The sequence below is a fragment of the Echinops telfairi genome, unplaced genomic scaffold (assembly GCF_000313985.2).
Source record: "Echinops telfairi isolate 266 unplaced genomic scaffold, ASM31398v2 ScPeMD7_2;HRSCAF=8, whole genome shotgun sequence".
In the NCBI taxonomy this organism is placed as follows: domain Eukaryota; kingdom Metazoa; phylum Chordata; class Mammalia; order Afrosoricida; family Tenrecidae; genus Echinops; species Echinops telfairi.
The window spans coordinates 62,067,051-62,080,923 of record NW_022103898.1 but is presented as its reverse complement, the minus strand read 5'-3'; the positions used below and the strand labels follow the sequence as shown (position 1 = coordinate 62,080,923).

The following is a 13,873-nucleotide window of genomic DNA, read 5'->3' as shown; positions in this document are numbered from 1 at the left end:
CCGCGAGTGGGGGGCGATGGCGAAGCTCCGGGTGGCTTACGAGTACACGGAAGCCGAGGACAAGAGCATCCGGCTCGGCTTGTTCCTCATCATCTCCGGCGTCGTGTCACTCTTCATCTTCGGCTTCTGCTGGCTCAGTCCCGCCTTGCAGGATCTGCAAGCCACGGCGGCGAACTGCACGGTGCTGTCGGTGCAGCAGATCGGCGAAGTGTTCGAGTGCACCTTCACCTGTGGCGCCGACTGCAGAGGCACCTCGCAGTACCCCTGCGTCCAGGTGTACGTGAACAACTCCGAGTCCAACTCCCGGGCGCTGCTGCACAACGACGAGCACCAGCTCCTGGCCAACCCCAAGGTAGGGACGCCTGGGCGCGCGCGGGCGCGCTCCGGCCCGAGGGGCGGGGGCCGAGGTCTGCGGGTCGGAGGGCGTCTCCGGGGGCAGAGCCCGCGCGGGGCGTGCTTGGCGCGCGCTCAGGTTCCTAAGCGGTGGCGAGGAGGCTTCTGGGTTTGTGCTCCGGTCCGGAGCCGCGGGGCTCTGGGCTTCCCTTCAGGTGTGTGCTGAGACTTCTTTTTTAACCTACCTACCTGTCCAGCCAGGACTTGTATTTTTGAGACCAAGGCCCAACCCAGGTCCGGCACCTGCAGGACTTGGTTTGGTGAAATGTATCCAGCGGAAACTTTACTTTTCTTTGGATTAAACCTGTGGGTCACCAGGACGCACAGAGCTAAACGGACTGCGTGAGGAGCGCATGTGGAATGGCATCGGTTCGCACTAGAGGCGGCCTGTTGCCCCTTGAAAAGGGCTAGGGAATTCCTTCCCTTTTCAATATGCGTGTCTAGACTTGTGTTTGAGCGTGGGGTTCAAAGAGGAGGTGCGGGAAATGGACAGACGTTCTGGAGTCAAGTGTAGGTTCATTTCTGACCAGGACTGAGGGCACCGGGTTTTCATGAAATAGATTCTTTAAAAGGCGTGAAAGGAGCTTGGGGACTTCCTTGGGGTCCGTGGGGGCGGTTTGGGGATCTGGGGAACTAACGGAACAGAGAAAACCTCAGACATTTACAAAATAACTCTGCCCTGAAAACTTTTTTCTGTCCCACAAGCAAAAAGAGAAAGAAAGAACCGGGTTGGACTGAGGGATGCAGGGCAGGAAACGGGAGACTGTCCCCAGCGGATACCAATCTTAAAAAAGCCCTGTCCTCAGCGTGTGAACCAGTTTGAGAAATCGTGGTGCACCTGGTTTTGTGTCTGTTGGCCTTCATCTCCACCTTGGTTGCCTCCCTGTCAAAGTAAAGATTTGTATCTTTATATTTGCTGACATTCCACTCACTCCTAGTGAGGGCAGTTGTTTGACGATTAAATAGGAAAATCGCTTACAAGGGAATGAATCTCTGTACCCAGGGCAATTTGCTATTAGATGGGACAAGCTATCTTGATGCTAATTCAAAAGGGGGGAAATAGCCACATTTTCTTTCTTTTATAAGTTTTACAAATAAGCTTGCTTTTATGTCCAAAACATTACATTCTTGAATATGAGAACATAAAAAAGTCCGGGATTGTTTCTATTAAAAAAATGCTCCTACCTACAAATGAACGTTTCTGTAAAAAAAAAAAATGAGGATGATACATAGTTAGAAAATAATAGACAAATTTAGAGCTATAGAAGTCAGCTCTGGTAAGAAACTCAATGAGGATAAGAGTACATTATTTAAGTCCCTATACTCTAACCTCAATAACTTCTAAAAGACAGAAGTCATTCAATTTGCCTGATGAATTTTAAAAGAACTTTGAAGACTTTAGATATATCTTTTTCCCCCCAGAATTAAATCAAAACTATCAAAGAAAAGAGCCCATACTAAGAATGATTTAGACATTATATCGTAGTTCATCATATGGGAGGCATTGTTATAGTTGGAGGAACATTGTTGATTATTTAAAGGTAGTGATTCAGAGTATAATACATTGTATGCACTTACTCCAGTAAATTAAATGTACACATGACAGTAAATTGCTAATACCTAATCAATATCTGATCTAATGTGAAATCATGACAAATTAGAATTTACTACGAAAAGGTTGCTTCACTGTTTCCAGGTAATATTGAAGGACTTGACAGAAAAAGCTAATTGGGATAATTAGGACATAGATTTTTAAACCACTTGGAAGTAGTCCCAATGCTTTATGTAATACTAAGAATCTCTCTTTAAAAAAAAAAAAAGAGAGCAGTCTGCTTTTTTGTTTTGTTTTGTTGTTGTTGATTTCCCGTACCAATTCAGACCCCAGCAGCAGTTGGCTTAAAGAATTACCTGAACCAAATACCATTTTATAAAGTACAGTGCAGTGCTCAGGAGATGACAGAACAAGAGAAAGGTGTATTTAGGTATACCTGCCAAGTTAGTAAAGATTCCTCAGCTAAACCATTATATAGTTCTTTATCCAAATTATGATTTCATTGGATCATTTATGGAACATAAATTTGTTCTTTAGCTTGTCACCTTTTTACTTCAGGTCTGTTAGTGCTCATTTTAGAAGTTCTTGTAGAGAATTAGGAATGGGAAAATTCAACATAACCCAAACATTGTGCCACAAGCAAAATGATGCTACTTCATGATTACTCAGCTCCCCTTTCTTTCTGTCCTCGCTTGGCCGCTTTTGTAAAGGCCTAGGTGCCTTACCCTTTGTAGAATGTCAAGATTCTCCAGTGTCATGGATCCTAAATACCATCAATGTTCTCCTCTTGGTCTAGCACCACAAGAACTCATTTAGAAGTTTTTAGAGAAATGGAACAAAAAATTCTGTTAGGGTTTCCCCTTACCGTGGGGTTTTGTTTTTTGCATGGAAAGACAGGGAAGGGAAAGGGATGTTCCACCTTCCATAACTTCATACCATCCCCGCTACACTCACTGCCCCAGTCGTTTCAGACTCATACCGACGGTGAGCCTGCACAGGGACAGACCACCTCATCTTTCTCCCACAGAGTCGCTGGCTGGTGGGTTCTGAGTGCCAACCAGGAACCTTGTGGTGAACAGCCCAACACGTACCCAACAGTCCCACTGGATTCCTGTGCAATAAAAACCAACCCCCACTGACACGTGGTTGTCGAGTCCATTCTCACTTGACCTCATATCGGTTTCCGTTATCTGTGGGAGCAGATAACCTCGTCTTTCTCCCTCAGCTAGGCTGGCAGGTCTGAATTGCGACCTTGCAGTTCAGTGCTTATCCTGCAGCACCACCAGGGCTCCTCTGAAGCCATCGCACTGCCCTCGAGTTGACACGGACCTGTAGCGCCCCTATAGGACAAGGTGGAACTGCCCCTTGCGAGTTTTGAGACTGACTCCATAAGGGGGTAGAAAGCCCGGTCGTTTTCTTGCAGTGCTTGGTGGTTACTTACCTGACAGTTAGCAGCCCAATTCATAACCACTGTGACCCCAGGGCTCCTTCTTAAGTCGTTGATCACTAACCAAAAAGAGAAAAACGTCCTGTGAATAAAACTGACTTTTGACAATAATTTCTTGAAAATATACTTAAGTCCTAATGAATTTGTTGTCTAAACCAATGATTGTATCCAGCTGTGTAATGTAAAATTGAAGCTGACTACTTAGTGATAGGGAAACTGTCAATTTCTTGGCCTTAACGATAGCAGAATTTCAGCTTCATGTTAGCATCTTGCTCCTGTTTCCATCACTGTATTATCACGCTGTGACTCACGGTTCTGTAGAGGGGGGAAGAGTGGTTCCCAATTGTGAGTCGCACATTAATTAGAATCACCTGGGAAACTTAAAAATAAAATGACATTTGTCTGTGCTTCTGGGGTTTGGTGTTCGGCTTTTTGGTTGTGTTGAGAATATACACAGCACAACACACCGGTTCAACTGTTTCTACATTTGAAAAAACTGATTATGTTCTTTCAATTGTGTGACTGTTTGAACCCTCCCTTCCTGAGGTGTTCTTCCCCATAAACATAAACTCAAACTGGCCTTGTAAAGTTCTAATTTTTTTCTGTGACTGTTGTCACTTTGATCCTATATAAGTGCTTAAAAGAGCATAATGCTCAGTGCAGACATTTTTAAACAGTTAAGCTAAACTACTATTTGATTTTAAGTGGATGGTTTCAGTTTAGGATTTAAAGATTATCTTAGGGTTATCTAGAGCATCGGTTCTCAACCTGTGGGTCTTGACCCCTTTGGGGGGTCGAACGACCCTTTCACATGGGTCACCTGATTCACAACAGTAGCAAAATTACAGTGATGAAGTAGCAACGGAAATAATTTTATGGTTGGGGGTTCACCACACGAGGAACTGTATTAAAGGGTTGCACGGCATTAAAAAGGTTGAAAACCACTGTTCTAAGGAGCCTTCATGACTCCAGAAAGTCTAAATCCCAGGAGAATTTCAAGTTCTATTCTGTATTTTACCCCCTTTTGATCATGATACCGCTATAGAATCCTTGATCAGAATGTTCATTAATGGTAGGTGGGCACCATCCAGTTCTTCTGGCAAAGGTTCCAGTTGTTCACGGAGGCAATAAGCCACCCATTCTATATTCTTCTCCTATTCAGACTCTCCTTCTCTTGCTCCAGGCAAATAGAGACCAGTTAGTTAGTGTGCCTTGGATAGCTGCGTGCAGCCTCTTCAGACTCCAGGCACACTGCAGCAATGAACCACGGGATAGAACAGAAGCACTAAACACTTTATTAGGACAGTTAACTGAGATGCCTTGTGAAATCATGAAACGTGCTTATGATGTTTAATGGCATCCCACCACCTTATGACAACAGAAAGCAAATGTGTGGTTTCTGTTGCCCTCAGAGTTGAGTGGTTAAAACCTGCATGCTAGTGTGCCTCCCTGGGCCACCGAGCTGATGAGGTGAGTTGAAAGTACCAGGCAGTGGAGCTACCCTGCAGGAGAAGAGAAGAAGTAGACCATGAGGCTGCAGAGACAGAGTGAGAAGAATGGGTAGAGGGTCTCAAGACTCACAGACATAAAGGAATGCAGCCCTGGCTATCTGAAGAATGTGCCACAGATAGGACAGCCCGGGCCCGAAGGCATTGGGGGCCAGGCCTCTGTGAGGGGCAAAAGCCCAAACCAATCCCATTGGCATCAAGTAGTGCCGACTCATAGCCACCCTTTAGAACAGGTTAGAACTGCCTGAAATTCTTTATGGGAGTAGAAAGCCCTGTCTCTCCCAAGGAGCAGCTGGTGGTGTTGAACTTGCAACCTTGAAGTTAGCACATAACCCCTGCACCCTCAGGCTCCTGAGAGCAGGCCAGAGAACAGTAGAGAATGAGGTTCCGGCCCTATACAGTGGAGACTTTGGGCTTTATTCCAAGCATGATGGTAAGCTATCGCACATTGTAGGCTGTGGTGAGATATAATCAGATATACTTTTAAAAATATAACTGGACGCTAACTTCTGAGTTGAAAGTAGAATTTGTATGTGTGTGTACAGTAGGCTAGCCTACAATGAAGGGTGCAGACGACAAGATTGAAAGCAGGGAGTCCAATAGAACTGGCAAAAATGCTGGTGATTCAGATCAGTGTTGAAGTTCACTGCAGGACTGGATGTGAGGCATGCAGGAAAAAGAGGAGTTGAGGATGATTCCAGTCCACCTGATTAAATGAAGGCGACCGTACTAGACGGGGAAAGCCAGAGGAGGAGTAGGCTTGGAAAGGTGGGGTTGAAAATCAAAGATTCCATTTTGGATATGCTTAACAGACATACAGAGGAGCCCTGGTGGCATAATGGTTATTAATTGGGCTGTTACTGGCAAGGTCAGCAGTTCAAAACACCAGCTGCTCTTTAGAAGAAAGATAAGGCTTTCAACTCCCATAAACTGTTACAGTCTCGGGAACCCACAGGGGCAGTTCCACCCTGTCATAGAGGTCGCTATGAGTCAGTATTGACTCAATGACAGGAGGAACAGACATACACTTAAGTCAGTGAATCTCTGACTTCAAGGAGATTACAATTTAGCACAGGAGATAACACAAATAACTTCTCGAACAAGGCAACATGTCAAGTGCTACAGAGTGGTGTAAATAATAAGAGAAGAAAAGCTTCATGGAGGAAGAAACCTTTGCCATCAGACTTTAAGAATGGATTTTCACATGCAGTCCAAGTTGAAGGCTTTTTCAGGTAGACCATTCCATCCCACCATAGCAGAGACATGGGAAACCAAGCAAGACCAGCAGACAGTCTTGGAAACTATGGATCACTGTAATTCCCCAGCGATCGGCAGGGTGCGCTCCTGCTCACAGTGAGTCTGCTCCGCTCGCTGTTGGCAGCATGTGTCCCATGATTGTACAGTGAGCATGAAAGCCCTTTATGCCCCACCATCACCTGCGATTTGAGCATACCAATTTGTGCATGCAGAGAAGTCCCATCTCATCCATTTGGAAAGCACTCCCTTGGAGGTATGCCGCCCTCACCTCCAGAGGAGGCATCAACCAGAAGGACTCCATGGTCCCACGAAGCTGTGGAAGAACCCTCAACCAGTAATCATTCCCCAGTGTCTGCTAAAGAACCTTCTTTCTCAGTCCACGCACCTGAATGCCTTAGAGACAGCAGATAGAAACTAACCGCACAGCGAAACACGATACGATGGCTCTAACAGATCAGCAACATAACGGAGCAGAAAACCTTCCTGAAGAAAAGATGTTAATTGCATTGCCCGATGCGGAATTCAGCAGATATATTTGGGATCCTCAAAGAAATCAAGGGAAAAACAACAGAGAGAACCGTGGAAGAATTCAGGGGAAAATAAAAGAACAAAATGACAAAATAACCAGACAAGTAGAAACCATACAAAAGCAACTGGAAATCCAGAAGGTAACAACCAAATAGCAACAATTAATAACTCAATGGACAGATCGAAACGACATAGTCCTCAAGTCAATTCTAACTCACAGTGACCCTGTAGGATTGAGTAAAATTGCTCATTAGAGTCCAGAGGCTATAAATCTTTACGGAAGCAGACAGCCTAGCATTCTCTTACAGAATTGCTGGTGGGTTTGAACCACCAGCCTTGAAGTTAGCAGCCAAGTGATTAGCTGATTTTTTGGCACCAGGGCTCTTTAATGGAATAACAAAACTCAACCACACTTAGCTGTCATTGAGTCAATTCTGACTCATAGCGGCCCTGTTGGACAGGGTAGAAAAAACTGCCCCTGTGAGTTTCTGAGACCTTAACTCTTTATAGGAATAGAAAGCTTCAACTTTCTCCTCAAAGTGGCCGGTGGTTTCGAACTGCTGACCTTATGTTTAATAGCCAAATGTGGGGTAACCACTACACTACCAGGGCTCTTTAATGAAAGGACAGAGAAGTAAATTCAATGGAGGAATCAGTAAAATAGAGGACAAACTCCTTGATACTAATCTGTTTGAGAAACAGCTAAAAGAAGGATGAAATCAGAAAAGATGTGGGATCTCATCAAGAGGAATAATTTATGCATAATTGGATTTCCAGAAAAGAAGTGGGGTGCAGAGGGGTGAAGCACAAGGAGATTTATTGGCAGACGAATGGGATATTTATTGACAGTTTCCTAATATCATGAAAGAGAAGATTCTATCCAAGAAGCTCAATGAACTCCTCACAAGAACGTCTCCAAGACAAATTATCAAACTTTCCAAAACAAACACAAAGAATTCTGAGAGCAGTTCATGAAAAAGGAAGTAGCACCTACAAAGGTACACCATGAGACTAAGCTGTGCTTTCTCAGCAGAAACCACACAGGCAAGAAAGCAAGAGGATGGTATATATAAAACCCTGAAAGAGAATTGCCAACCAAGAAGCATATATGAAGCAAAATTATCTTTGCAATACAGTTGAAAAACTAGGGCATTCCCACATAAACAGAAATGTAGGAATTTATTGTTGACTCTATAAAATTTATTACTATTAATTATTATTGACCTTATCAGATACATAAAAGGGAGTCCTAGAGAACCAGTGACATGAGACAACAACCAAGTACAAGACATACCCACTCAGAGGACAAACTTGGAAAGTAAAATAAAGCTGCAAAACTGAAAACAGAGATCTAGAGTTGTCCATTATAAACAGTGACAACTTTAAAACAAGAAGGAATGAATAGCATACTTAAGGAACTTCCATATGCAGAATGAGTCAGGGTGTCTTGAGATATTACAGGCTGTTTTTATTTAGGAAGATAAATTTCAGAGTAACCACAAAGAAAATTAATAAATCTACTCACCAAAATAAAGGAAAAAAAAGTATAACTCCACAACAGTGAAGGGCATAAAAAGGAAATATATATATATATATAAAACATCATATGGAAAATTAAGTGGACCCCCCAAAAAGACCCATTATCTGGCCCCCATACACACAAGTAGAACAAGATACCAGCACTAAATTCAGGCCTGTCAATAACACTGGCCAACACACATTGTGCTGCCTCAAATGATGAGGTAGTTAGTTTATTGTGCCAACCTGGCTGACAAACACACGTGGGATTAATTGAAAAGCGGAGAGATAAATGGCTCGGTGAGCCTCGCCTTTCTTGTCTCTTGCTCTTTGATCATTAGACCAGTGTGCGGCTGCCTTGCTTGTTCTTTGCCTCAATTTGCAAGCTACACTACCTGTGGAACACCTAACCAGTAGATGGTGTCCCTGTAATTTGAGGTTCCTTCAAGATCTGCTTCATCACACCATTGGAATTTACATCTCTTGAGCTGGGGACTGTTGGACCCTGTCATCTGGCTGACTGTTGGTGACCTGCCTTGCTGTTTGCTGCCTGTGCCCGGATAGCCTGAATTGCTCTGCAGAGGGCTACCCGGCGGCCCTCAAGACTTGAAGGACTGCCAGTGTCTCACAACTGTCTCACGGGAGTGAGTTGCACTGAGCCATTTGTACTGCTTTATAATTTAATTAACGGTTTATTTCTTATATATCTATCTATCTGTATAAATATATATAAAATTATCAGCATTATGGTTTTATTTCTCTAGAGAACCCTGTCTAACACAAATGAAATACTTGTTTCTGGGTATATTTGACCTGCTGATTCCAAAAGTGGCACTAGTTTTCTGCTATCAGCTCTAGTTTTTGAGAAGGAGAACCTAGGCCCTATACTTCTATGCACTCTGCTCACCCATAACAAATCAGGGTATTTTAATGTCATGTTAGCTAGCCTGAGTGAGGTCGAGGAAGTGCACACTAGTGTTATTTAAAGTGCTTTATGCTGTATTAAATATTTAGGTCAAGTTATACTTCACATGGTGTCCTTTGATCCAAAGATATATTTGAATGGTGCAAATTACTTGACCTTGGAAATTTTCCCAAGTATCACTTCACCTTTATTAGGAACTGAATAGCAGACAGTTCCCATTTATTATCTTAAAAAGGGTCCAGAAATAAGAGTTACTGTACAATAAATAGTGAGACCTGAGAGCACAGTGGGTTTTGTGTTTGGCAGCTAATCACGGGGCAGCTATTCCAATCCATCAGCCACTCTGCAAAAGAAAACGGAGACTTTCTCCTCCCGTAAAGGTTTACAGTCTTGGCAATTCCCAGGCGAAGTTCCATTCTGTCCTATAAAGTGGCTATCGACTGACTGGTCATGACTTTGGTAGGTACAATAAACAGATTCTAGTGTTCTGAAACCCAAAATGGATTTGTCAGAGTTCGAAGTCCTTTTTAAAATTATAATGTTCCCATCTTATAAGATGGCACAACTTCACCTGGGCACAGAAACGACTAAAAGAAAAGTTAGAATGTTTCTTATAAATAAGCTTGGAGTCAACCTCACCTCAGAAACACTTACCATGACGTATCCTTGACTTTTGTATATTAAAATGTGATCTGAAATATTTACTGTATAATTTGAAGAAGAAAAATTTAGATCTTCAAAATATTTATGAAAATGGCTATAAAGTCTTACTGTTTTGACACTCTAAATTGCCTCAGCACCTTCCATATATTTCCATTTTCATTTAAAATTTTCCATTCTCTAAAGCTGGGTTCCGGCTTTGCATGGTTTCTGTATATATTGCACAGCCTCCCATACGAAAAAGAAAAACCCACTGTCATCTAAGGGATTGTGACTCATAGTGAACCTACTGGACAGAGAAGAAACTGCGCCTTTGGGTTTCCAAACCTTTAAGTCTTTTCAAGGCAGCAGAGTGACTGGTGAGTTCGAACCATTCACCTTATCATTGGCAGCTCGGTGAATAACAAACTAGTCATCGTAGGTCCATATATAGCTTCCATTGGAAATCCCTTGATACCTGATTATTTTCAAATATTTCTTACCTTTTTTGGTCTTATATTGTAATTTGTGAGTCTGAATTCTTCTCATATTTAAAAGTAGGATGATGAATTAATAAATTAGCATAACTTAATACCTGAAGATATAGAGGAACACCATATCTAAGAAACTAGAGAGAGAGAGAAAAGAAGAAACTGGAGCAGAAGCAGTCTAACCAATGCAATTTTCTGAATTTTCTGAATGAGCATGCCAAATAACCCTGGGAACAGGCCTGAACCCGAGACTCTTTTGTTGTTGCGCTGTGTAATGTCCCCTAATGTAAATGGTTTAAGTGCACCATTCAAGAAACAAAAAAAAGCAGAATGGATACAAAACAAACAAAAAGCACATGACCTATGTTGCCTATAAGAGACACATCTTAGACACAAATGCATAAATAGGCTTAAATTGAAAGTATAGAAAAAAAACCAAGCAAATAGTAAACGAGAGGAGTGGCCACAATAATCGCTGATCAATTTGATGTTTAATTAAAAATCCTAGTCAGAATGGGAGAAAAACATATGAATTCAAAATTTACATTTTATAAATAAGACCAGAATTACTGGATTGATAGAGGCTGCAGAAACCCCTGTGAATGTTGCCCTAAGCAAACTTACTGACTTCAACTGAAACCACTCCCAGAGGTCACCTTTGGGTCAAGCAGTGTTGTAAGAGATTATAAGAGATCAATAGTAACAGACCTAACTGAATGGAAATAATGAGAGTGCTGATACACTGTGAAAACCAATGTCATGGAATAATGTGTATAAAATTATTAAATAGGAAATGAATTGGCTTGAAATTTTTCTCCTAAAATTGGTAAATATTAAAGGGAAAATAGAGGGTGAGTTTTGGTCTTGGTGGAGAAGAAAGATGAAGAGGATATGCTAACAGCAAAACTATAGAGTTGGGCAGGTCTAGTGATGCTGGAAGTTCAGTATAGAGCTTGCTACCATAGAACATGGGGCATTTAGAAAAAGCCTGTGGGTAAGGCAGAGAGTGAATTGGGGGCCAGTGATAGAGTTGTCCTTGACAGCCTGGATGGGTTTAGGGGCACTGGGAAACTGGTAGGCCAAAGAATGACCTCCACAGGTGTACACTTCCTAATCCCCAGAAGATGTGGATAGCCTGTTGTACATGGCCAAGAGGAATAATGGTTGAAAGTGGATTCAAGAAGTCAGCAGCTAACCCAAACTTGGAGGTTTAGACCCACCCCCAGCAGCTCTGTAGAAGAGAGATGTGGTGGTCTGTTTTTGTAGAGCACCGCCTTGAAAACCCCAAGGGACAATTCTACTCTGTCCTTTGGGTTACTATGAATTGGTATTGACTTAATGACAACGGGCTGGTTGTTTTTTGTTTTGTCATTATCAACTGACCTTAAATTACCCCGGGTTATCTGGATAGGCTCAGTGTAATCACGCATCCCACCACTCACTGCCACGGACTTGATTCTGATTGATAGCAAGTCTCGATCTAGGACAGCATAGAACTGCCCCTGCCCCCCACCCCCACCCCCCGTGGTTTTCAAGACTATAACTTTCATGGGAGTAGAAAGCCTCATCTTTCTCCCACAGAGTATCTGGTGGGCTCGAACTGCTGACTTTGTAGTTAGGTGGCCAACATATAATGTCCCACTATGTCCCAAGGACTCCTTAATGTAATCACAAGTGATCTTCATGTGGAAGCAGACCAGGGAGACAGAAGAAGAGGTCAGAGTGAGTCAATTTTAGAGAAATTGGACCGGACATTCCTAGTTTTGATGTGGAAGGGAGCCAATATCCTCAAAAACAGAGAAGGCAAGAAAGGGGATCGTTTCTGAAGTTTCCAGGAAGATTGCAGCCCTGCGAACACTGATGTTAGCTCAGGAAATTCCATTGTGCACTTCTGACCTCCAGAATTGTAAGATCATATATTTGTCTTGTTTTCAACTACAGAGTTTTTCCAGAAGCAGCTATAAACAAATAAGGAGCCAAGGAAGGTTTCTAATCAGGTTACTACGTGATTACATACTTAAAGAACCAGTTAATATATCCTAATACTGTCACAGTTCTTTAGAGACATTCTTCTCTGCAGGCTGCCAGTATCTGTATGTCTGAGACGGCTTTTGATGATTTCTTTCTTATCTCCATTGTGGCTGTCACTGATGATGATCCCAATTATTTATAAGATTCCCAAAGTTACATATCTAAAAAAAACTATTCAGAAGTTAATTCTTAAATGATCTGCTTTTCCAGGATTGCAGATAAGCATGGATTGTGTTTTCTCTCCATTCAGTAGGAAGAAAGGTTGTAGCATTCTCCCCTTTCATGCAGGGGACCCGGGTCCAATTCCTGGCCATAACACCTTATGACCAGCCACCACTCATCTGCCTGTGGTGTGTTGCTGTGGTGCCCACCAGCGAAACTTCCAGATTAAGACAGTCTAAGAAGAATTCCCTGGTCATCTGCTTCTGAAAATCATCCAGTGTAAGTTGGTGGATCACAATGGTCCAGTGCCCGAGACCCGCCATCATTTAGTTCCATTGTGTAAGGGAGCGATGGAGTGACAGCTAGCAACAACTTTGGTCTTTCAATTTTTAAAACTAATCATATATAATCAGGAAATATAAATACCAGGTAGTTCCCAAAGAAGTCTATGAATTATATGTGTGTGTGTATGTGTGTATATATCTATATCTATCTATCTATCTATATATATATACTATATTATAGTATACTTTGGTTGTGGTTTGGGAAAAATAATATATTTATTTTGTCACTAATTTTCATCATAGGGTTGTAAAGCTTCTCATAGATTATGGGCACATTTTGTTTATGTTAAATGTTTTGGCATTTATAATAGCTGAATTGTATCTCCCCAAATATGTTCAAACCAAATCCCCATTTCTTGCGAAGTGACCTTTTTTGGAAATAGAGTCTGTGAAGATGTAATCCATTTAAGATGTGCTTATATAGGGTTGGGGTGAGCCATAAATCCAATAATTGGTGTCCTTCTTAGAAGAGGATATTAGAACATAGGACAGCTGACACACAAAAAGAGCTACAAGCCCAGGAGCACGAGCTGTTGCCAGTGACCACCAGAAGATCAGAAGCGGCAAGGAAGTGTCTCCCTAGGGTGCTGCAGAGGACATGGCCCTTCTGACAACTTGATTTTAGACTTTCAGCCACTCTAAGAGAATACATGTCTAATGCCTTAAACCGTCCAGTTTGCGATAATTTGTTACAACAGCCCTAGGAAATGAATATTCCCAAACTCCAAACTGACGTTATCAGGTCAACCCTGTAGGACAGAGTGGATCTGCTCTGGTGAGTTTGCGAGACTGTAACTCTCTATGGGAGTAGAAAGCCTGGTCTTTGTCCCTCAGAGTGGCTGGTGGTTTTGACGGCTGGCCTTGAGTACCCAGTGAATAACCCACTGTAATAACCCACTGTGTCACCAGCACTCCATGAAAACGAATTCTGCACTCTTTTTTTTTCTTTTCTAAACCATTGTATTGGGAATTAATACAGATACCATTGTTCAATCACATCAAGCAGATTTGTACAGTTGCTACCACAATCAGTTTTGAAACCTTATTTTCCTTCCTGAACTTCTTGACATCAGTTCTT

The 13,873-nt window shown here is 42.3% G+C and overlaps 1 protein-coding gene across 1 annotated transcript in view; it reads left to right on the top strand.

Annotated features, from left to right (window-relative positions):
- Nucleotides 1-16: 16 nt before the first annotated feature.
- The window catches only part of KCNMB4 (potassium calcium-activated channel subfamily M regulatory beta subunit 4), a 107,044-nt gene continuing 93,187 nt past the window's right edge, over nucleotides 17-13,873 (top strand). The window contains exon 1 of the mRNA XM_004700450.2: nucleotides 17-352. Coding sequence (XP_004700507.1) covers nucleotides 17-352 — 336 coding nt within the window. The remainder of the gene's footprint in view (nucleotides 353-13,873) is intronic.